At 43.1% G+C, this 25663-nt stretch overlaps 2 protein-coding genes across 17 annotated transcripts in view; one reads left to right on the forward strand and one right to left on the reverse strand.

The window, feature by feature from the left end:
* dtna (dystrobrevin, alpha) overlaps nt 1–10949 on the reverse strand; it is a 146922-nt gene extending 135973 nt beyond the window's left edge. For 9 of the 12 annotated variants that reach the window (XM_088642504.1, XM_088642503.1, XM_088642500.1 and 6 more), the window contains exon 1: nt 10927–10948. The gene's annotated coding sequence lies outside the window, so the exon portion shown is untranslated. Of the gene's footprint in view, nt 1–10926 lie in introns of all 12 variants that reach the window. The other 3 variants (XM_088642489.1, XM_088642498.1, XM_088642491.1) reach the window with 2 other exon arrangements.
* An 87-nt stretch (nt 10950–11036) lies between these two features.
* Nucleotides 11037–25663, forward strand: part of LOC148655701 (nucleolar protein 4-like) — a 118418-nt gene continuing 103791 nt past the window's right edge. For all 5 annotated transcript variants that reach the window (XM_088642505.1, XM_088642507.1, XM_088642508.1 and 2 more), the window contains exon 1: nt 11037–13130. In XM_088642505.1, coding sequence (XP_088498631.1) covers nt 12876–13130 — 255 coding nt within the window. In that variant the 5' untranslated portion in view covers nt 11037–12875. The remainder of the gene's footprint in view (nt 13131–25663) is intronic.

Below are 25663 nucleotides of genomic sequence, written 5' to 3' on the forward strand. Positions count from 1 at the left end.
AATTTTTCCAAATGTAGGACTGAAATGTATACATGGTATTTTATTTCTTCTATTTTGAAACAGATGACGAATCGCCATCAGTTCAGCTGTGGTATTTGTTTAAATCAGGAGTAAAACATTACAATTTGAAGGAGTAAAGTTAAGATATTGACAGAACGATGCCTGTAGCTCTTAAAATGTGTAAACTAATTACTAATTGCTACAGATCATGTAACAATGACATCCTGAAACTAATGCTACAGATCTATCCTGTTACAGTAATTCCTAGCCTACTTGGTATTTGAGACAGAACCATGTGTTATCTGTGGCACTCCACATACCAAACCAATATCAAATTAATCTCAGTTCACACAAACTGCTCTGACGTAACTTTGTTCAAAGGTCCTGTAGCTTTTGTAAAAGCACCAAAACTGACTGTTGTCCATATCTTAGTCTCTAATTGTAGATTATTGTCATTTCCAAAAATGCAGATAGCCGTTATCATTGATAGAATGATTTGGCTGAATCTTTTCTGAATAATTACCGCACTTTTCAAACAAGAAATGACAATTTGAGCTTTCTAATTTACGTTTTGTAAAATGTGCTTTGAAATTATTGGTTTTGAAAGTGAGCATATAAAAAAGCTTCTTTTGCCATGACTTAATTGTACACAGATACTCACAAGTTAATACTAACTCTTTCATGAAACAGCTAGATGAGATCCTGGGATCATACTAGCATTCAAATGATCTGAATGGCCCAATGGGATCTTCTCCTGTGTAACCTTACAGTACTTGTGTTCTCACCGTATCATGGATTGTGTTATGCAGTGACGATAATATAATGTTAATTGCAGCTGCTCATATTGCAATTTCTCAAGTTCTAATTCTTGTGCCAGAAAAATGTAATTTCTGTCCTGCCACAACAAGAGCCTAAAAGGGAGAATGCTTGATGAGCAGGACACTCCCTCTGGTGGATTAAAGTGGAACTCACAGGAAGGCCCAACAGTTGTCTAAGCGCTTTGGAAATGTAAGGATCCTGTATACGTTTCTAGGCTTCATACAATAAACTGCATAATATGTCTAATGACAATATATAATGCTTAATAACTGCACAATTTCTAACATACCACAAGGTTCCTCACACTCATCCACTGTTTTACTTTGTAGGCAGACTGTTTTGTCGGGTAAGCCTGTTTCATGTGCTACAGAACAGTGCTCCCCCTGGGGCCTGCAGCCCAGTGGGGTCTTGCTCGCACCAGGAGAAGGCAGGAAACTGGATGTACTGTCTGTCGCAGGCCTCTCTCTCGAACTGCAGACACCCCCGGAAACAAGACTCGAGGAAGGGTTCCTGGTGTTGATACCCTGCGCTGAGCCCTCTCCCTCCCTCCATCATTTCCTAACGGCTTTATCCAGTACAGGGTCAAGGGGGAGCCTATCCTAGCAGGCAGTGGGCGCAAGGCGGGGTACATCCTGGATGATAAGCCAGTCCATCACAGGGCAGGCAGACACAAGCACAGGCACCCACACCAGGGCCCGTTTTCCCAGAAGCCAATTCACCTACCAGCATGCCTTTGGACAGTCAGAGGAAACAGAGCACCCAGAGACATGTGGGAGGATAGCATCACAGGAATGGAACGCAGGGCCCCAGCGCTGGACGGTAGCACTGCTGAACACTGCACTGCTGAACACTGCACCACCAGACCGCCCTACATAATCATGTCAAGCCATGCATACATGTCGGAGAGAAGAGGCTTGGGTGGGGTCAAAGGAAAATATGAGGTACAAAGAAAAAATACTGAGACCACCCTACCGCCTGTGGGTAAACAACTGCTCTGCAGTGTCCTCATCCATGTGGGACACTTCGAGTGTGTGCTTGGCTTCCTGTCGGCTTCAGAATGAACCTGCCTGCCCTGCTCAAGCATCTCATTTCTGTACGTGCTCCGCTATCTAAGAACATAAGGTTACAAATCAGAGAAGGTCATCTGGCCCATCTAGTTGTTAGTTGATTGGACCAACCATCTTATCCCGCTGTTTCTTGAAAAAGGACAGGGTCTCGACTTCAATAACATGGCTGGGTAACCTGCTCCAGACTCTCGCTACTCTCCGGGCAAGGAAGTGCCTTTAGTTCTCAGGATTAAATGCACTTCCACGTAGTGTCCTCCGGTTTGTGCTTTACCATTTGCTCCGGAGAAATCCACCGGTTTGACTTTCCGTCAGTGACTCTGAATATTCGTATCCGATCCCCTCATGGTCTCCTCTGCTCAGGACTGGAAAGGTTCAGGATACAAGTAGAGAGAGAGGACACGTACCGAGAGCATGCGGGAGGGCTGCAGAGTGCCACAGGTCACAGGACAGCCGACTGTCCAGAAAGACAGGCTGTGAGAAAGCAGGGCACTGTTTCAGGTCCTTCTCTAGAGCAATGACTGCTGCCCTCAAATATATACTATATTATACTCACCGTATTATGTTATTTCATTTTGATTCACAGCACGAAAAGCTGCTTCTGCTGTAAAAAAAAAAAACCCACTATAAATGGTACCATGTTCACGATCAAACACTGAAGAAGTGTCCTTTTGTTTAATTAAGGCAACATGTTATTAGTGAATTTCAGCTGCCAATTCAAGTATTTCACTTGGTAAAAGCATGTTGCTTAGTCCACTGGGACACTGGTAGCAACTGTGATCAGCAGTGTATCTGCTGCCAGCAAAAATCACTGGTTTGGGAGAGGTGATATAAAAAACTCAACATTACAGAAATGTATCAAAACTATACATTTACAAATGCTTGAATGAACACTGGATAACACATTAAACAGTTAAATTCACAAAGTTTTTGCTGCAAGTGCAATGACATTTTATTGAAGAGACATGTCATTAATTCATTATAGCTGATTAAAATGTGCTATTATTAGTGTGGCTCCTACTTAAGTATCAAAGTGAAAATGGACGTTTAGCAGTGTCTGTGTGGCCAACACCAGCAGCAACACAGTCTGTGTCTATAATGCATGCTTGGGAAAAGGTTGAAACTTGTAGAGACTGAACCTGAAGCACCTGTCTGTTCTCTGAGCTCTAGATTCTACCTGTCATCCCAACTCATCCCACAAAAGATCACTGGGACCACCCAAAAGGCTGACCCAAGAACCACAAAATGTCAGGGAATCACCTTAACACTTGCGCGCTGGAGTGCAGTCACTGAGTCTTGCTATCAGAACCTCTCTGGGGTCCCAGAATGGTTGGTTTGACCTTTTACCCCCTGGCTACCACATATTTTAATCAGTACTAATCACCTTCCCCAATGAGATCCTGCAATAGTGTACCTGGGTGAAAGAGCAACGGATCGCTCTGGATCTTTCTTTTAAAAAAGGACAAATCCTTAATCACAGTCCATGCGAGTTCTTTAATCACGCTTTCATCATTTCACTATTTCACTACTTCACTGCAAGCCTGACTGCTGTTGGTAAAGCCGGAAATCTGCACTTGTGCAACCTAGGCTCTCCATATTAATTCAGAGCTCTCAGTCTCCTCAACCCTGTAGGGACATAAATGGAGACTCCTAGGCATTTGCCTCCTGGCTGCTAATACAGACTAGAGGTGTAATCCATGGTCCTGGCCAATTACCCACAGAACCCATCACACGTGATCTATTCCACACGCAGGACTTCACTCGCACTGGATTCCCAGTAATCAGTTAAGCCAAGTGTGTCTAATTTCCACTCCACTAGGTGGCTTCAAACCAAGGCCCTACAATCACCTTTGCAGGGGCAAAGGTTTGGATTGTAGCGCATCCATCACATTCCCATTCTTGCACAAAAGCCTTTGTGTTGCCATAGCAGCACGAGGATGCTTGTTGTCCGGCTGGAAGGAGCCCCCAGGAAGGGCGGCAAGTGAGGCCTAAGGACCTGATCAACGTAGAGCAGGACAGTGTGAGGTCAGGCTGCCGTCAGTCCTTTCAGGTGCAGCTCTGTGGGAACTACCCATCACACCTGGAGCTCCACATCTATGGCTCTAGTTTACACAACAATCAGAGTACCACTCCACATGCCCGTGCCACACTCGGTGAGCAAAAATCATCTTGGTGTCAACAAAACCTTGACGTGGCTCTACTGTTGGAGAACCCTTCTGGCATGCTGTTCTCTAAATACTCGAGGAAATCTGGGTTCCTTTCTGTGGTTGTTTTTCTGTTTTTTTTTCACCAGGAGTGACATTTAACAGGGCGATTACCACAGTTTGAAAGTTTCAGACCACGAACAAAACTTCGCAACAAAACTCATTCTATCCTTTAAAAAAACATTATACTAATAGTGTAATTCTAAATTTGAATGGATTACAGCTGATTAATGAATGCCAGAGCTGAAATATTTGCAATATTTTCCATTCTTCTACCTACAATCTCCAGAGAATTAGTAGAGAATTACTGGCCACACTGCTTGGCTGCAGGCTTTAATTTGCTGAAAAGGAAGAAAATTAATGAAATTAGTTTTGTCGCTGCCATGCTGCTACCAAACATATTTTGCAGCCAACGTGTAAGAGCTCAAATCATAAACTAAAATCAAGACTAAATGGAAAACAGTGGGAAAAAAATGGAGATATATTCTTTCTGATCAAATTCCAAAAAACACCATTTCCAGGATGAAATCCTAATAATCCCAGGAGAGTATAGAGTTTGTTCCTTTTCTTTTCCTGCACATTAATTACTAGCATGTGTGCAATTTCAGTTCTAGACATTATGTGACTTTTCTATGTGAATGTGTGTCATACTGCACAGCTTATACCGTTCGCTGTGATATAAATACTCTACATCAGCAGTACATCACTTTGGTACCTTTAGTATTCAAACTCTTCACACAGGCCACATTGCACTAGTAAGGTATCCTATTACTTGCAGAAAAAGAACAATTGAAAGTTAAAACAAGGTCGTTTTCTTCAGGTGTCAAGCCAAAAACTTTTTTTGGTATAATTACAGAATCGTATTCTAAACACCTCATATTAAAGTAACACTTATGTTTGTCATCTTGAACTGATAAGTATTTTAGTCTTAACAATAGAAAGACACACAAAAAAGGACCATAGATCCGAATCAAATAACACTGCAAATCCTTGTTAAACTGGATATTGTTCATCTCTTGAAATAATGTTAGGCACTTAAAAGTACGTATGTAAAAATTGGCTACTTCTTTGAACAGCTCTTATAAGTGTATTTACCAGGGAACTGAAAAAGCTACCCCATGTACAGTACACATCAATATTATGGAAACATAGCCTTTAAAAATCTTTTAAATTAGTGGTACGGTAGGCCTGCTAACCAATGCCTCAGCCACAGATAACATATTTAAAAATCTATTCGTTTAATGTAGATAAGAATTTAATGCATTGCTTGGGAAAAAAAACTGGGCTTAATACAGCCCATTGCTCTTATGTGTGTGTGTTTCTTCCCAGGACTTCTGAAGCTACCCAGAGGACACTGCTTTATCGACCTCATCCTTGGAAAAAAACAGAATTAGTGAGCCCATCGCTTGCAGTGCAGAAACCGAGAGAGAGCAGACTCCTAGAAAGTGGGAAATGATCGCAGGAGGTTTGCCCCCTGCCAGAAGACATATTACAGCTTCAATATAACCAATATAACCTGGTGTCTGATCCAGATCCTGGTACTGAGGCTCAATTGTTTCTTGACATATGATGATGATTATAGGGACAGTGAGGGCACGTATTCTTATCAACCCTGATTTTAAGAATTCTTGCAACATTTTGATACAACGTGTTGCAATGTTTTCAGAACATCTTTGAACGTCTGATTTGGTTTAAAATAATGTGGCACGGTGGCACAGAGGTGAGCATTGCTGTGTTGCAAGGCTGGGACCCTGGGTTCAATTCCAGACCTGGGGTGCTGTCTGTGTGGAGTTTGTGTGGGGTTTCCTCTGGGTGCCCTGGTTTCCTCCCACAGTCCAACGAGATGCTTGTAACTATGTTAGGCCTGGTGTGAGTGATAGATACACAGAAGAGAGATGTGTCCTGTGATGGGCTGATGTCTTGTCCAGGGTGTATCCTGCCTTGTATCTGTTGCTTGCCAGAACAGCCTCTGATTCCTCCATGACTGGAATGGGAAGAAGTGGTTAGCTTAAAATCTAGATTGTAATGGATTTGGGTTTTGGGCTTGTGCCCTCACCAGATGGGCTCGAACCCGGGTCTCCGGCGTCACTCAACAGGGGTCTTGCCGGCATCCCTGTTATGCGCAGGGGCATATTCGTTACACTCTCCCCCGCTTAATTCGCCGTCCTCAGTGAAGGGCTATCCCATCCCACTCCTGACACCAGTATAAAAGACTTGGGGTCTGGGGCATGTGCCCCCACCGCTCTCACCCCAGTTTGTCCCTCCACCTCATGGGTGCAAACCCGGGTCTCCTGTGTCACTCAACAGGGGTCTTGCCGGCTAAGCTAAAGAAGACCTCCCTCAGCCTGGGCGGCCAAATTTGTTACATTATTATGTAAGTTTATACATATATTTTATATACTGTACGTTACTCTAAAGCACCTTTAAGAGTAAAGTGAAGAGTCTGAATTACATTAGGATTAGCATTTCTCACAGAGTTACGTTTACAGTTATTGTTAGATGTAGGACTGGGAATAAGGCTTTGGGTTAGATAAAGGCCAGGCTTAGGCTAATGGTTACTGTTAGACATGGGATCTAGGCTAGGTGTAAAATAGTTGAGGTAACGTGGGGTAAGGTAATAACATAAAAATGAATTAAAAAATTATAACTGTTGTAAAGTAGTTGTAGTAAAGATTACGTTTAGGGTTATGTGTAGTGGTTAGATTTGGAGGTTTAGTTCTAAACTTTTGAACATTAACGTCTGACGTTAAGCATGAGGTGTTGAAGTGAGAGGTAGGATTATACAGTATATAGAGCTGGGATTAGCCTGTCTTCAGATAACCATTAGGGTTAGAGCTGGTATTATGTATAGGACTATTATTACATGTTAGAGCTGGTGATAGGGTTTATTTGGAGCATGGTGTGGCACTTTGGTGGAGTTTCACCCTGTGAATTGTGAGACACTCTTTAAGATCCTTCTGAAGCATGGATGTCTTCCAAAATGTGTCTTCATCCAGCTGTTTCATGATGATATGCATGCAGTACTTCTTACTAGCAGATCCATTACAAGGGCCCTTTGAAGTCTGAGCGGGAATCAAACAATATTTCAGAGTGCCATATTCCATTCGATAACAGACAAGATTCTTTCTGAAGTGGAGCTGATTTACTGAATGGACCACAGATTATTTAATCTCCGATCACTCCAGTCCAAAACTAAAACCACCGTGACTACAGTCATTAGACTCCAGGATGCTGGTGATGACGCAATATTTACTTTGCAATAAATGGATTGATGGCCTATTAATTGACATGTTGACATGTTTACGGAGGCAGATGTGAAGTATGTGAAGATGAGACTTATCATTCAGAGGACAGAAATTCTCCATCAGCAAATGCGTAATGCACACTTCAGGGCTATTGATTTAGATTCATGATAAGTGTCTGAAGAATGTGGAGCACTTCCCATACCTTGGGAGATATCTTTCATAGATGGCTGATATTGACAAAGAAATACAGCATCGCCTGAAATCTGCAAATGCAGCCTAAGAAATCAGGAGGGTCATGCCATCAAAACTGAAGTCCCACTCATGGTCTATGGTGCTGTCAGCATTCCTACTTTACCCTACAGAGTGACACATGGACTACAATCAGGAGACCCTTAAAAGGAGGGCAAGAAAATGCCCCAACTATCCAGATATCAGATAACCTGAAATATATGCAGTCTAGATCATTTGTCACTACTCTTATCTCTCCAGTAGAGTTGTTTGTCCGTTGTCAAAATTGAGCGTTAGTCTGCATTTTGTCCCCTATTGCACAGAGTCCCTGGTCCACGAGGATGAGAGTTGCTCTGGTCTATGGAGAGTGTGTGAGGATAGCCAATTCTCTGTGGGGCTATCAGCTCCTGTCATGCTAGAAGAACAGCCTTCTTACTTCATTGCCAAAAGATCGAGTCCTTTTGCAAAGTGAAGACTCCAAGAGCCATCTATCCATTTATCTCTACCTACTTCACCCATTTCAGGGCTGTGGGAGAGCAGAAGCCTATCCAAGCAACGCCAGTCCATCACAGGGCAGGACTGATTTAAACACACACACATGCGCATGTAAGAGCCAATTTGTCCGGAAGCCAATTAGCCTACCAGTACGTCTCTGGATTGTGGGAAGAAACCGGAGCACCCAGAGGAAATCCACACTAACAAGGGGAGAACGGGCAAACTCCACGCAGATAGCAAGACACCTCTGGAATTAAACCCAGGGCCCCAGCACAGCACAGTTAATCACTGCACCATTTCTACGTAACGCAAAAGCCAATTTAAAAACATGCTAACATTCTGAAAGGCCACACTTTTACAGTCATTTGTCATTAACGTGTAGCATGAAGACCCCTAGAGTAACACAGTACCAGTATTACTCAGATTACTTCCTCCTGGAGCTCTTAAAGGCTCCTAATGGTTTTGCATCACCCAGATGCCGTCACTAGTATTCTTAGAAATTATACTTCTGCATACACTTCAGAAACATCCACCAGAATAAACTAGTCTTTATGATATTATAATCCCCTGACTGCACATTTGGCTCACACCACAGTTTATGAATCGTTTATACACAACCATGATAATATATAAATATTCATATATGGAGTGAATGTCTTATTCTCAGGATTTAGCCATGCTATCTTTGAAATGAAGAAATCACTAAATTATGTCAACATAATCTAAGTATACAGGGGTGTTACTCTATTCTCTTTGTGCTTTCAACAATTACCTAGGAAATGCAAACCATGACCTATTCGTTAAGAGACATGCATGCTGGGAAACACTGCCATGACAGATGTGCTGTTTAAGCAGCCCATTGGTAGCTGTGGTCCTGTCAGAGTTGAGCATTCGCCTTTTGATGGCGACAGATAAGACGCTCCCTCAGCCATCAAGTTTAAACTGATATGGCCATCTATCCAGTATCAAATGAGATTCAGGTCGCTCAAAAATAACTAAAAGTAGGTGTTAACAAAGCTATGGCCAGCTTGACTGAAACTACACAGCGAGTGGGACACCCAAGCCCTCACTGGACATCACCAGGAAGACTCCTCAGCAAAACCCAGGACATCTTTACACACACTTCCTCTGATCCCCCCCCTATCTGCAGGAATACTGTAGCAGTTTCAAACTATTGCTGTGCAGAGGGATCTTGGGAATGCATAAGGTTTGTGTTGCCGCACGAGGGAGAGGTGGTATTGGGATAAAACAGACCAGTAGTCCACAGAGGGAGAGGAAAGGTGATTTTTACACTCTACACAAAGTGAGGGCAGAGCGTGGCACGGGAGAAAAGCAAAAGAGAAGCGCCGGGCACCTACCCTCAGGGTCGGACAAGGGCAAGACTCTGACCACGGCCGTCTGTAAAGTGTGCACACTTTCACCGATCGTCTTGAGCAGGACGTTTGGCACAGAGCACCCCAAAGCATTAATCCCCAAAGCATTTCATTCAATTCAATCAGGGCCGTACCATGGAAGGATACTGTCTGCAGACAGTTAAAACACAGCCAATCAGTTGCTCTACCAAAAGCAAAAAATAAAGTGAAGATATCTGATGTAAAAATGGAAGGGAACAGTGTACTTTGTCTTGGGGTGATAGATATTAACGCCAGTGTCAGCCTCACGGTATGTACTGTAGGGCCCTGTGATACAGACAAAATTCCTGACATGAATTTAATCTTAATTCAACTTAATCAATATCCCCAAGACCTTTGTGATTCACACCGCAGGATCAGGACACACAGCAGTGCTTCCCCATGTTGCAAGGGAATATGCTCTTGTCCCAGCTGTAGGACAGCCTCAAATGTAGTCTGTGGCTTATTATATATTATATGACGAATGTACACCCAGAGCCTTATCACAAGCGATGGGGGAAATGTCTAGCGATGAATGAAGCTGGTATTAAATGATAGAGGGTTAAACGGGAGAAACTTCCGGTGTTATGACAAAGTTATTTTGGGTGAAGGTTACCTTGTATAAGCTGATCTAACACACATTCGTGACTTACTCCATTTCCATTCGGCAGACTGACGAGAGATGATGAATGCCATTCAGCCTCAGCAGATGGGTTGTAAAACATCACCACCCAGCCGTTTTCTCACTGCTTCTGCCCATCCGGGGTCCGCTGGGGAGCTGGACCCCGTCCCAGCAAGGAAGGCAGGATACATCCAGGATGGGACGTCAGTCCATTTGAAGGCAGACGCTCCATAACACCTCCCCACGTGTCTTTGGAGTGTGGGAGGAAACCCACCGAACACAGGGGAGAACACACAAACTCCACGCGGACAGTTTTCCAAAGTCCGGCACTGAACCCAGAGCCACAGAGATAAACACTGCGCCACCCGCCCATCGGTGAGACATCACCTACTCTTACTGTACACTTTCCTCACGTTTTAAAACCAAACAATACATCATTGAGGGTGACAACATTACAGGCGGTTTTCTGACTCCAAATTCGCCGATATGCTCCTCCTCCATCCACTAAAACTGCATTTAAAGACAGCCTTTGGCAAATTAATTTCTCAGTGAGCCATCGCCTTTCGCCTTCCAGCTCTGCACTATTTAAAACTGTAAACCCAGCACATTTCCCAAAGCACGGTCCCAAATCGGCAGATTAGAAGTGATCTATCCACCTTTGTGCTTATTTGGATAATATTAGCTACTCTCTGTTTTATAAAGACCCTGGACCGGCGGTCCCTACTGATCATCGTGTACATTTTAGATCAACTGGCCATTTAACCCGCATTTCTCGTGACCCGGGCCAGCAGTACGATGTAGCTGGCTTCCCGCACCATGCAGATTAATCGCCATAGCAACCAGGCTGGAATAATTCACCTGCATTTTCGCTCCTTTCTGCCACCTCGCTGTCTTGCCAGCACAGTGCTGCCTGCCTGCCTGCCTCGCACGAGGGATCCCACGAACCAACCTGCCAGGAGAAGCATGCGCACTGCCCTGGATCCCTAAATGGGACAATTCTTTCTGTGACGTCACGACTCGGCCGTCTCCACAGAAACTTTTGTCCCGGCAGCCAATCAGATGGCTGAGAACTCGAGGAGAGAGGTTCTGCGCCGAGCGGTCGCTCAGCCCGTGCTGTCAGTCCCGGCTGGAGCCGCCGCCAGACCTCCTGCACAATCCGGAGACGGAGACGGGGAGGGGAGCCTACAATCCTGCCGTGGTAGCTGCCGCACAAGGGGATGGGGAGCCGCCTCAAGGGATCAAGCCAGGAAGCCCAAAAAATCCAATAAAAATGCTCCATCACTTTCTCCAGTTATATAATTTCAATTCCAGAGAGGAATTTTGAGGACTGCGGGAAAGAGGCATGGGATATTTCGCTGGTCCGGCCGTCGAGCATTTCACGTAATTTAGTGCCGCTGAAAGAGACACCGCACTCGCACATTTCAAAATATATATAGCGGAGGGGTCCTGGTAGACGGTGCAAAGAAACAAAAACCCGCTGACCGTTCGTATTTTCACTTCTTCAAATGAGGATAACAGATTCCCGAGCCGGAGGATAGGAGCGGTGGCACTGACCTGCTTTGGGACCCCGCCAGGTAGATCGTTCCTCACAAAGGACGGGGCTCCAATTTATGGGCAGGGGTGGGTTGGGGAGGGCTGGCCGAACAGGGTGACATCCGTGTGGACCCCGGCGCTACACACACACACAGACGCGTCCAGGAGACGGACGGAGCCGAGAGCGGGATAGGAAGACTTTTCGGGTTCCGGAGCGGTGCAGGCGAGAAACACAGCCCCCGTCGTGTGCTTGGGAGGATAAAGACGCTGGAGTCGGGGGGCAGACGTCCACGTCCGAAAGCTTCACGAAACAGCGGACAGATCGATACAGGATTTGCGTTTACATCTGGTTGTGACATGGGGTTTTTTTTTTGTGTGTGTGTTGTTGTTGGTGGGGTTTTTTTTCTCCCCCTACTCAATAAATGAACAGATCTAGTTTTGTATTCCAGATTGGGGAGTAAAATATTCTCTGTATGTATAAAGAGCTCCATTCATTCAAGAGCCAAACATCCATCAGCTCCAACTCCGCTTCTGGTCAAAGGAGTACAGGATACTATGAAAGGCCCGAGCAACTGCTATTATAATTATTAATTAAATTGAGTATTTGTTTTGGTTCCAGGCCAACAAGCATCGCCAACCAGTCCGTTTTAAAACGCAGAGTCCTGACCTGGCTCGTATTTCTTTCTCTTTTTTTTTTTTCCACGGTTACTGGGGAGAGGCACAGACCTGGACGAAACAGCGCTGGGTTGCGGGAGGGACGGGGGGGCAGAGAGAAAAAGAGACAACCGAGAACTAATTTCTCTCCGTCTGTTGAATCCGGTCGATGCCAGGTAGAGTCCGGTGTGTGAAATACCACAGAGACCGGGAAGGTGGAATATATTGGAATTTCCCGGGGGGGGGGGGGCACGTTATATCCCGAAAAAAAAGTGGCGTTGTCCTGCGTGCGGAATACTGAAACTGGTCACGTATGGAAGAGAGACAGACTATAAGCAACCGGGATCCGATTGTCTTGCCCTGGGAGATCTCGATGAATTGAAAATTAACGGGGGTGGGTGGGGGGGGAGATTGGATGCGGGACCTCGACATCAGCCCAGCCGCCAAGGTAAATCTAGAAACTCCGACCCGCATTTCAAGGCGCCATCGGCTTGACTGAGGGATATATATTTATTTATTTGTTCGTATAACCGACAACAGGCGAACAGGTGCAAAGTCGGAGGATAAGGAAGGCGAAAAGGGACAACGGCGAGGACCATTTCTGTACCCTGCTCAGGATAATGGAGGGAGATCGGGACATGTATCGCCAGTTTCAGGACTGGTGCCTCAGGACATATGGTGATTCCGGGAAGACGAAGACGGTGACCCGTAAAAAATACGACCGGATTGTACAGCTTCTGAACGGATCCGAGTCCAGCTCCACAGACAATGCAAAGTTTAAATTTTGGGTAAAGTCCAAGGGCTTTCAGCTTGGTGTTCCAGATGAGATCAGCGGAGGGGAGAAACAAGTGCTCTACGTTCCAGTTAAAACCACGGTCAGTGAAACACGTTTAATTGCTCATATGCCTCAGTCCCGTCGTTAAATGAAACAACACATCGATACGTAAGCGCACAACGTTTAGTCGAAATGAATGTGAAGTGATTCTAGCCCCCGATGAGCTTGAAACTAGTATTCTTTCTCCGTGTTGTAGCCTGGCACATCCTCATTGTTAAAGTCATAGGGATCCCTTTAAAAGCTGCAGTGCCCATTAGATTACATCTCCCCCTTTCATCAGTATTTACCCATACTCCCAAAAAAACCAAACAAACGCGCACACAGACCATTGCCCGACTCCAGTTTCCTAATACCAGTGATAAATCACCCTCTTCTAGCTGATCAAGAGATACGGAAGAGCCTTAATGATTTGTTGTTGATTACACGTGTAACATCAGTGTGCGTTAAATGGGCAAAACCGGAGCATATGATGGGATAATTTGTCAGAGGTGGCCCTTCATAAATGTAAGGGCTCTCAAACGGAGAACTTTTAATTTATTCAATGGGATATTTTTGCTTGCATATTCATATATATATATGAATAGTGCACATATATATGCTGCAAATATACTGTAAACTGTTCATATAAACATACATTCCGAATTATACTCAGCCTACGACACCGCTGTTCCCAAGCCCTATCTGGGATGGTATTCTCATGGAAGCAGAGAAACCATCCTCCTCCGATTTTGTCAACTTTATTGGTCCTACAGCAGGCGAAGGGAGAAACACGGCCACAAAGGCACGGCACCACTCCGCGTTACTTCTCTTCCACGCAGTGTTAATTTACTCTGCCTTTTGTCTCGGGGGGTCATGTTAAGGTTATAATTAGTAAAAGGTAAAAACGGCACTGCTGTCGGCAGTGAGTAATACTGTACATGCAAGGCAAGGCCTCGTTTTCTAAAAAAATTGTGTTTGGACAGCAGGGTAAACACGTTTTTGACCTGATACCTCTTTCACTTTAGCAACGTGCCACATTTTGTTTTTACTGGCAGCGTTTTTATTAAGTGTCTATCTTCATTATTAGGAATATACAGTATGACCAGGGAAGTGTCTTAGGTCCCCAAACGTTGAAAATAACCCCTGTTTCTTTGGGAACCAACCTCCCGACTGCTGGTCCTCCTGTAAATGTGGGTGGCGTTTTTTTTTTCGCTGTTTTACTGCGTTTGTACCATGCTTGTGCCACAGATTTAGTCTGCTTTTCGGCGGCTGCCCATGTTTCGGAATGAGCTCGGCTGCATGTCTTTCTGGTGTACTGTGCTCGCCTGCCTCCCCCACACGGATCGCAGCCCTCGCGGCTGGTGATGACCGTCCAGTTGGCCCGTTCTTACACGGTCTTTCTCGCCTGTCGGCAGGGCCACCTGTTATCCAGGATGGTAACGATGTGCAAGATCTCGACACATCAGCCACACATACTGTACTGTAGCAGTTCACTCACACTTTTCGCGGTGTGATCGCCCAGCTGCCCAGCCCACGCTACCCTGAAAATTCCTGGACTGGCCGTGCCTGAGGACTACCACTAAAAATGACGGTTTTCCTGAAGGCAGTTGGGCTTAGAAGCACCCGTGTTGTCTCTCCAAAGTTACTGTTACACTCCTGTTCTACCTGATGGCGTGACGTTAAAGGCTTGTGATGTAAAAGCAGTTGGCCTGAGTCCTGCTCAGGGATTCAGAGATCCCTCTGAGGAGCTCAGCTGGTCGGAGCAGTAGGTCCAGGTCAGGCCGTGTCTGTTGCAGTCTCTTGGTTTGCCTTGGCGGTCCTCCATGTTTTTCATCGCATTTACAACACACGCTGGGTCTGAATACCTCTCTTCATTTTGCTTTGTGCCTCCAGGATTGGCTTGAATGGATGATCAATTAGCTTCTCTTTAAATGGATGGTTCCTCTTTCCAAGGCTTTTGCTCCACCTATCCCAACACTCTGCTGGCTCTGGCCAACAGAGTTACCAGTGCTCGTTCTGGGCTCCAACGGTTTGTGTGTTTGTGTCACTTCCTCTGGCAAGCGTCTGTTCTTATATCTCACAAGCTTGCGTTTCAAGGGACATACTTGTAACACATCTTTGTGTGTATTCCAGCAAGGTTTCTTGATTTGGGAAATTATTTGGACACAAATATATAATAGCTAATAATAATAATGTTTCATTCTTTCAGCATATCACTTCCTATATATCAACCATTTGCTGTCTACAGTTAAACTGTTTTGCTGGAGAGTGATTTTTCCTGACTTTAGTAGCGGTATAATTTTATTTATGAGTGCTTTAAGTAATTTCCTTACAAGGTAAACTACTGTTTAAGAAAATGGATTATGAGAAAAAAAAGAAAGCAACAGGAAGACTTTATTGTATCCTTTTAGAATAGCAACCATTGTCCCCTTATGAACACTATATATTATTTTGCTTGCTTCTCAGGATTATAGTTTTGCTGCCCTGCAGTCTCAAGACAATCAAATGTACAGGCATGTTGATTTTAATAATTTAATCGTCTTTCTCCCCCCAGGGAACAACTCTATGTTAAATGATTGGTCTTGCCATCTCACATCATAATTGTAATATTGTAAGGCTTATTAAAATAAATACAGTTCATAAATAGATAAATCAGACATTTAATGTTGTGATATGGTGTGGAATATATCCCTTTGAAACATCTACAGCCTCATTGTAGTATGTTATCCTTGTGTATTGTCTATTATGTGCACAGGGTTGATCATTTGTGGGTTAAAAAGTGATCTTTTCCAGATATTAGAAGGACCTATTTTAGAATCCCATCTGCTCCAAATTAAATAAATAAATCTGCAGTTTCCTTATGAACAAAAAACTGTGTTTAACTGAAACACACACACATGTACCACTACAATCTCAGCTTGTACCATCCAACAGACTTGTACAGAACAAACAACAAAATATAAAATACCCCACAATTAAATGCTTTTTTAACAAAGTGCATGACATCCACAGCTTGGACACCTCATTTTGTCTCGCCCAAGCCAGCGCTGCCGGAGACAGGATCTCCTTTTGATGGGCCAGTAATCCATTTCTGCTGGTAATTAGCGATCATCACTGCTGCAGTGAAAGACAAGGGAAGAGGAGCTCATACTGAGGCTAATGAGCTACCTGATTCTGAAAGCGGACAGTGGAGAGTTGGAAGACTAATGTTGAGATTTAGCAGATAAAGCACAGGCTCTAGCAGAGGCACAAAATCCAATAGTTAAGCTACAAATATAGAATCACATTTGCCAGCTGAGAACAGTCAGTTTAATTGTCAGCACAGCATGTCAATAATAATAATAATAATAATAATAATAATAATAATAATAATAATAATAGTAAATTTATTGAGCAGGTCTGCAGTAATTGAAATGAAAGCAAGTTTCTTGTAACAGTACTATATTAAAATATATATTTTTTACTAAATTGGTTCAGCTGTCATAGCTTTCACAAACACAGTTTAGAATGTGAACGACTCTTGTGTTGATGCCAAGAAAGTTTTTTTTGGGTTTAATTTGTGTTAGGAATCTCAGCAGTGTATGCAGTAGATGGACTTGATTCACTTACACACCGCCGTTGATCCGGAAGTGTGTTTTTTTGGAGCTCATGTAAGAGGCAGGAAACATACTGTCCAGTCTGAAATTCCCCGGCTGTGGCGGACAGCTGCCGAATCAAAAGACAGCGCTCCAGAAAGCGTAATCATTTTAATGACTGCCCTGATATATCATTTTAATGAGAACCGTAAGGACTTAGGCTCTGTGGCCATTGTCTTCATTATTGCAAGAAGTGTATTAAAATATCCCATTGTTAATATCAATTTTCAGTTAATGCTCCACAGCTCCTTGTTGCTATTCAACACACAGTTCAATGGACGGGTAGAGCTGTGTTGTTTGTTTGGAATGGAATATTTAATTCAACTTCTTATGAAAAAACTCTTAAGGAGTACTGTAAGAAGTTTTTTTTTTTCTGTTAGCATTTCATAATATGAAACACATGGCTGTTCCTCTGAAAACATGACATGTCTTCTGCTCTTCAGCATTTGAATTCATCTTTGCAGTTACAGTATATACAGTACTCTAGGATAAACCAGAAACTGTGGGATAACCAGGGGTCCAGTCTTGGACCCTCTTGAGGCTGCCAGGCAGGCGCTTTGTTCCACTGTCTTTGGCGATGCAAGACCATCCTGTGTGCTTTTTTTTTTTCTGTGTGCTGATCCTCCGTGGAGCCTCGCTTGACAATCCTGCCTCTCCTCGTCCCCAGTGCGGGTCTCGCCGAGCGGCGCCCTGGGGGACCAGGCAGCCGCGTCACACGCTCTGTCGAGTCCGTCTCCCCCGCGGCCACAGCGCGATGCCGCCTCCCTGTTGTCTCGGGCATTCTCACTTCCTCGTTTCTAAACCTCACCGAGTCTCTCTGCGGTGTCGTTGAAAGCAAGCTGTCCCGCTTTCCTCTTTGGCCCTCCCCGTTAACGAGCGCCTCTCACAACCAACCACCTGTGAACCGTGCCTACTTCTGTGAGAGCACATTTGTCAGGCCTCGGTGATGCGCCATTGGCTTCTCATTTGCCATTCTGTTCATATGCGCGATTTCAACGCGGGGGTTGTTGCGGGGGGGGCGGGAGGACAGACGTTAATTTGCAAGACGGAGCAGAGCTCAACGTTTGAATCTGTAAATTAAATTACATTTACTTCAAAAAAAAACGAGGCTGAAAGGCGCCGAAAATGTCCCGAAACAATCCCTTTAAACGCCCAATAAATGAAGTCCGAAGATGCGGCACCGGGAAGTGTAAGTGACAGGCCAGGCCTTAGGCTGGTGCGCTCATTCTGGATGGGACCGGCGCTTGCTCGGGAGCAGGGGCCGGGATTTCTTTCTGGGTTGCCATGGAGACACTCTTTTATACCTGCCTGCAGTCTGCTGCTCTGAACCAGCAGCCTCACTGGAGAAGGGAAAACACCAAAGAGGATTAGCTGTTAACACAGTTATTACGGCCCGTGTGGTAATGCAGCAGGCTGTACGTGTGAAATATTGTAATTATTCTACAGTTGTTACACACAGCTTCTACAATGCCATGCCTGCAGTGGCAAGGCACGGCACATACTGTTTATATTGTTGTATTTTTTTCCAGTGTATTTGTTTTCTGATAAATATTGGCCTCATAGAACTATCAGTCCTCCGACCATCTATGAACAACGCATATTTTCCGTTGTTTACTTATATACAGTAATCGATTGGACAACATATGATTCTCTTTGAAAAAAAAATAAAAATGGCTAAAATAAGATTTACAGGACATTCTCATCCTGATCAAGATTTAATCAGATAATGGGAAGAATGCTTCTCCCCCCATGGGTTTGGGAACTAATTATGAAGGAACAACTGGTTGTGAGCTGTACAGCTGTACAGAAAAACACACTGGTGCAGGGTCTCTTTCTGTCTTTTCCACTTTCGTTCCTACCCTGTAACCAAACTGAACATAACCTGGGTTGCTGATGCTAAATACACAATAACAATATTTTTAAATAATAATAATAAAAACTTGCAGACACAGGAATTAATCAACTTCTTATCTGCCCAGCACATGACATGCTGTGTACACAGTTTCTCTCAACGTCCCTCGGGAACTCAAAACCATAACAATGTAAAACCATGTCATTTCAAGACTGGCTGAAACAGTGCAGTTCTGTCTGGGCCTTGCAAAACATGCTCACAAGTCATTATTCTCCAGCTTCTGGATAGTGTATTATTGAAGGTATTGTACTTGACAGACAGTCCCTGGGTCAAGTTCACAGAGTCTTTTATTAGCTCCATTATTACTGTTGCATTTATTATTATTAATAATGAATATTAATAATTTCAGTTACTTTTTTTCATATTGTGCATAATGACAGTGTTTTTACTTGTTTTTACTATTTTTGCAGTATTGAGCTCTTTGCTTTCTAGACCTATTTGGAAGGTTTTGCTTCTGCAGTGTTTGCACATCTGAATTTCTGGCAGGGAAACAGTACAGTATCTAACAAGGTGGCAGGATGCTTTGGAGAACACAGAAAGTGGTACAATAGACAGTGTTGGGAAAAGGTTGTTTTTTCTTTCAACAAGTGAAACAAAGTAATAACAGCAGGTGTGAGCCTAGTCAGTACCTGGATGGGAGACCTCCTGGGAAAAACTAAGGCTGCTTAGAAGAGGTGTTAGTGGGGCCAGCAGGGGGCACTCACCCTGCGGTCCATGTGGGTCCAAATGCCCCAGTATGGTGATGGGGACACTATACTGTAAACAGGCGCCGTCCTTCGGATGAGACGTAAAACTGAGGTCCTGATTCTCTGTGGTCATTAAAAATCCAAGGGCGTTTCTCGAAAAGAGTAGGGGTGTAACCCCGGCGTCCTGGCCAAATTTCCCATTGGCCTTTACCAGTCATGGCCCCCTAATAATCCCCGTCTATGAACTGGCTTCATTGCTCTGTTCTCCTCCCCACTGAGAGCTGGTGTGTGGTGAGTGTACTGGTGCACTATGGCTGCTGTCGTTTCATCCAGGTGGGGCTGGACACTGGTGGTGCTGGAGGGGAGTCCCCATTACCTGTAAAGCGCTTTGAGTGTGTTATTAAAATTTCCTTGAGATCTTCACAGTATACCTTGCAATGGACTGGTGTCCTGTCTTGTGTGAGCAGTGCCTCTCTCCCTGTCCCTGCAGATGTTCGAATTCAAGCACATAGTGCACTAATGCACCACTGCCTAGACAACAGATACCTGAGCTGTGCTGAAATACTGGGTCCCCTGCTGTAGAGCAGTTCTACACTGTCTGCACCTCAGAGTGAAGTGATGTCATTTCTGCAACCGGCTCTGTGCGTGAGACCAGTCACACTTGTACAGTACTATCTGCCTCGAGGGCAGTTACAATAAATTCTTCTTTTAAGAGGACTCTGGGTCTTTATAAACGCAAGACTTCTCCTGGGATGCAGAAATATTAAAAATCAGAAGCACGGGATTGTTTAAAACAAAACAGTAAATATAAATCGATTCTAGTTATTTGTAGAATGCAGTCACTTTTCTGCTGGTGCCAGAAGAGACAGATTGCTTCCTGTTTGTACTTGTTGCTTTTTCTGAGAGTGTACAATACCTCTGGAAATGTCTTTTTTTCTGTATACGTCTAGTTTGAAAACTGCAACAAATGAAACAAAATGGAAAGTACTTTTTTTGGGCACTAATCATTAGGTTACAAAACCAATGACACATCTCTAGAAATATACAGTACATGCAGTTTGTCTGGCAGATTATTACATTTGAAAGTATTTTGTGCTGTTTGGACACTGTTGCCTAACTCTACGTGACAATACAGCTGTTGGTGTTTCATTTTAACGCTTACCTTTGAAAAACAAGTCTTTCTGTTTCTCCTGTCAGATGTCCTTGCTCGATCCAGTTTAAACTGGACGTGTGATCTTTTGAAGGCCAGTTGCACTTCGTACAATAATTAATGAAGTGACCGTGACACGGTTGACTTAAATAATCAACATCTGTTGTGTGATGAATTCTCAGCATAGGTTTTAGTGTAACACATTTCTAAACTTTCTTCTTAAATGCCCCTCCAGTTTAGAACACAGTGTGATGCTTTTCTGTTTCTCTGTGTTCTCTCCTGCCTGTCTTGCAAATGACTTCACCAAAGCTAAAATGGATGCAAAATATGTCTCCACAAAACACAAACAGGAGTTCATTAAATGTTTTTATTTTTAACATTGTTCAAACCAAAGAGAAAGAACTCCGATGCATTAAACGTTATGAGCTGATGTGTAGCGTAATCTGAATGTAAGCTGTTCATGTTAGAACATGGCAGCAATTGTGGCTGTGAGCTCTGCATTGATTTTATTAGCAGTGTATAGGCTAGAGGACAGCTTATAACCCTGCTGGCACACAGACACAAGAGTTAAGACAGCCTCTATTTAAAGCTTATTTAGTTAGGCTACTCTGACAAATTGTATTGACCTTTGGATTTGGAAAAGATATCTCAAATGTGAGCTAGGAAATGGTACAGTATATTCGCTTTGTAATTTATATTAATTATCTAGATTGTGGTAGTGTCAGTAAACTAGTTTCCAGGTTTGCTGTCTCTATCCAAACAGGAGGATTAGCAAACATTGTAGAAGCTGCAAAGGAAATTCAGAAGGATTTTCACAAAATGCAAGACAGGGCAAACAATCCTGGCAGATGACATTTAATGAAATGTAGAGTGTTGCATGCAGGTAGCAAAGAAATCAGATCTGAGACAGAGCTTCAGGACGTTATTTACGAAAATAATACTTTTTCATAGTTCACTTTTATTTTCCCAGAAAGGGTTGTACAGTAGGTGTCTGGCTACACAGCCATGTTGTCGAACCTGATATCCTGGCTTCTTTCAAGAAACGCAGGCATGAGATTCCTAGATTATTCAGCTACAAACTACTGTACAAACAATCCCAAGATTTCCAACCTTATGATCTTAGCTGTTTTAAATTTGTATTTTTTCTGGACATATCACAGGACATTAGAACATACTTTAAGTGGCTCTGTTGAGGTGGTGGTTGTTGGGTGCCTGTTTATGTCAAAAACAAAACAAAGCAGTTTTTGTCTCTGATGATATTTAGCTGCTGTAATTTGACCATGCCATTCTGTCTGAAGCTTTGTCTTACAGGCAAATCATAAGACCAGGCGCACTGTGATCATTTCTGTATGCCCTGTGGATAATTGCTCTGCATAAACTGTCCTCTTGAATAAGTGCCTACTTTGGGATGCTGTCAGAGATATTCAGTTGCCTGTCTCAATTCCCAGATAAATAAAGAGTTTTTTAACCTTGGATTAAAACACTATTCCTTGACATCTTTTGGTGTGCCAAACAAAGGCAGTAATTTTTTTCACACGGTGTGAAACAGAGATATTATTGACATAGGACAAAAAATCCTTCTTCCTCTCAAATGAGGGAGAACAATTAAATTAAATGCAGGGTATATCTTACTAAATCAACACAATTGACCTTGCATAACAGACTCCCAAATCCAGAAACTTAAAAATGTACTAGTGTCCAACATTGTTTTTCTGCCCACTATAATTTTAAATTTTCTGTTAGTGAAATTGAGTATGCAATATAGAGTAAACGTGACATGTTTGACAATTTTTACAACTGTGGTTGTTTCTGTAAAATAAAGAACTACAATACTGCTGAGCAATGCTTATCTTACTCGCTCCATATAAAAAAAAACACATCATTTCCTTTTATATGGAGTAAATCGTGATCTAGTGTACCGAAAAATGAAAAGAGCTTTATAAAATTTCCTCTTATTCAATCTATATTGCAATAAAGTAGCACACCATACAGTGAGTGCTGTAGATAATAAAGAATGTTATGTACACAGGCTTTGTCTGGACCACACAATGCTGTAAGCTTGTAAGGTTGAGCATTGCATTTGTTTTGAAAATAATAGGGTGTACAAATGGTATTTTGATTTGAAAGACTCAATTAGAAAGATTTCAATTAATCAAGGGTTTCGTGGTAAGGAATTCCTACAGTTAACGTGGGGGATCTCAAACTTTTTCTGGGCACTGACCGGCCAGTCCATTCTATAGCTCAAGAACCCAGTACCAAGGAAATGTACAGTATGAACATAATGGCGAAAGTACTCATTTACATGAAATACCGTAACAAGATCTCGGTTCTGGAATATGGTGTATGAAGGGAATGGGCCAGTGTGGGACAGGAGGGAACAAGAGGAGGAGCAGGCAGAGTCTCTCCACAGTCCGTTTGAGCTGATGCCAGATGTGGTTGTTGTTGTTTGCCCTGCGTGTGGTTCCCTATTGCAGTTTGCATTAGGAATGCCATTACAATTTCAACACAAATATCATGACACATAACACATTTAAGTTACTTTGGTGTATGCTTCAGCTGTGCTATGTTTCACGTCTGCATTTTAAAAATTGTTTTTATTATAGATGGAACCACATAAAGAGTGCTACAGTATATACTGTAAGTGCATGTACCAGACTGAACTGGACAGAAAAAAGTCTAAGGTCTTTTTCCTCCACATAGGAGACTGATAAGACATTATCATATACTTAAGAAAGATATACTTAAGAAAGTACAGTGATAATGGAGGACACCACACAGAGTAAAGGGGTACCACACAGTGATACATCATAAAGACTTCAGCCTTAGAAAAACCAATATATGTGAAAAAATAAAATGACAAGAAATGACATGAATTCTGGACCTGGGGTGCTATTTTCCCAGAAGTCAGTTAACCTACCAGTATGGCTCTGGACTGTGGGAGGACACCGGAGCACCCGGAGGAAACCCACACAAACACATACAAACACCACACAGATAGCACCCCAGGACTTGAGCAAAGGACCCCAAAGCTGTGAGGCAGCAATGCTAATGACAGGCCATTAATAGTAAAAAAGTTAATACACATGATAAAATTCACAGAGCCCCACAGAGTGCTCTACTCAGGATTTTCCCGTTGTGAATATTGAGCTACTGAAGGCATGAAAGAGGGAGCTGGCATCTATGGTAACTGCAGTAATAAAGGTCAACCTGAATCATCTCTACTCTGCTGGGTTTAAAAACATGACAACAGTCCCCCCCTCCCGAGTTGTCAATGATAGAGTTTTCACAGAAACAGGTGGACTGAAAAGCCCTCGACTTCCTGCCATTGTGCTTAACACAGTGCAGCCACACAACACCGACTGGGAAACAGCCACTGTATGCAGCACCAAGTGGTAACACAGCCCAGAGCATCACAGTGTAGAGTGACGATAAAGCTCATTATTACTCAATACCTTGCACACAAAAGCATCAAATAAAGAGCTGAAATGAAACAAAACCTGAGTAAAAAATGAGGGGTGTTAAAACCTGTTTTTTTCAATAAATATATGGCAATATCTTTTTACCAAGTGCATGTTTGGATATGTTTTGATGCAAGGTAATAAAAAAATGTAGGAACTTCTTTTGACCTCAAGAGTCGTACTTGTAGCTGTAATATCTTTTCTGACCTAAGAATGGTAACAAACTAGAAGAGGCCATAAGGCCCTTCTAGCCCATGAAGTAGTTAGTAGCTAATTGATTTGAGGCTCTCTTCCAGCCATTTCTTGAAAGAAGTCAATATTCTTAATGGGGTCTTTCATTAGACCTCAACTGGTGCATTGTACAATTTTAGCTTAAATTTCCTTTAGTGAAATTCCGTGTTTTTAACTAAATATCCCAAGATTTTGTTTGTTTTGTATTGCTCCACACATTGTCAACAAAATTATTAATCTTCTTCATTACAAACCTCGGAAAGATCGGTGTTTCCCATTTCTCTTAATCTAGTTTATGTTTTTATTCATTTGATTTAGTTTATGGTTTTTGCTACCTGCTTGTAATATTCTACAGTACACCCATCTACATTAAACACTATCTGCCAGGTGTCTGCCCAGTCTTCCATTTAACTGCAAAGGAACAAGTAATAGGTTTATTCCATGCTGAAAAAAAGAAGAAAGAAAACACAACGTTTCGGCCGTGGAGCCTTCTTCAGGTGTGTGAAGGCTCCACTGCCGAAACGTTGTGTTTTCTTTCTTCTCTTTTCAGCATGGAATAAACCTATTACTTGTTCCTTTGCAGCCTGTGCATGCTGAAGCAGCTACCCACCTGAACTACTTCCATTTAACTGTATCTGTTTTTTTTTTATTTCATTGGCTGCTTCTGCAGCACTTGTTAATCTTCCGTTTTTGGTGTCACCTGCAAAGTTGACAAAGTTGATTTTCAGTACCAAACTCTCCTTCGGTGATCTTCACTATTTTTTAGAGAAGGGCTCTTTCTCCAATAAGTCAGTTGCTCAATTTTGTTTCCTTAAGGTGCTACCTGGTGGGTGTTTGTCGTTAAAATTGGCAGAGTTTTTTGTGTAATGGCATTCAAGATTGCTGCACTTAAGAGCAGAACATGATGAGTAGGAAATTAAACTGGCTTTGAACCACATTCATTCAGCACAAAGACAACCACATCCCTTTTTGGGATTTTGTTTTTAAATTGACTTCTGATTCCAAAGCACTCGCCTTCCTTTTCTTGTGCGACTCTGCCTCTGTATCTGCGATGGTGCTTCCTTAGGGCTCTTTACTTTATCAGGATCAATACCTTTTTCATTGTTTGATTTGGGATTTATGAACTGATCCATTTTGTTCCTCCTTAAGCTAGTATGTTTTCTCCATGATGGCCGCTACTAGCTTCTCTAGTGCTGGAACCCCTGTTTGAAACCTCAGTTTTATCTTCATGATGTTGGATTATGATGGAGTGTTTTTTCACAGGGGCCCCATGTCATGATCCATGCTTTCGGCCAACAGGGGCTGCCAGTGGCTTGTAGGACCTCCAGAAGAAAAGCATCACTGATATAAGAGCCGTGGGCCTAGTATAGAGCTCTGTGGTACTCCACTAATTACATCACTGATAAAGAAGAGTAAGAGTAGTGGTCCTAGTACAGACCCCTGCGGTACTCCCCTTAGTGCATTAGCCCACGAGACATTCACAGTCCAAGTTCTCAGTCCAAGCTCACACATTTCCCTAAAT

The sequence above is a fragment of the Lepisosteus platostomus genome, chromosome 8 (genome assembly GCF_059453375.1).
Source record: "Lepisosteus platostomus isolate fLepPlt1 chromosome 8, fLepPlt1.hap1, whole genome shotgun sequence".
Lineage (NCBI taxonomy): Eukaryota > Metazoa > Chordata > Actinopteri > Semionotiformes > Lepisosteidae > Lepisosteus > Lepisosteus platostomus.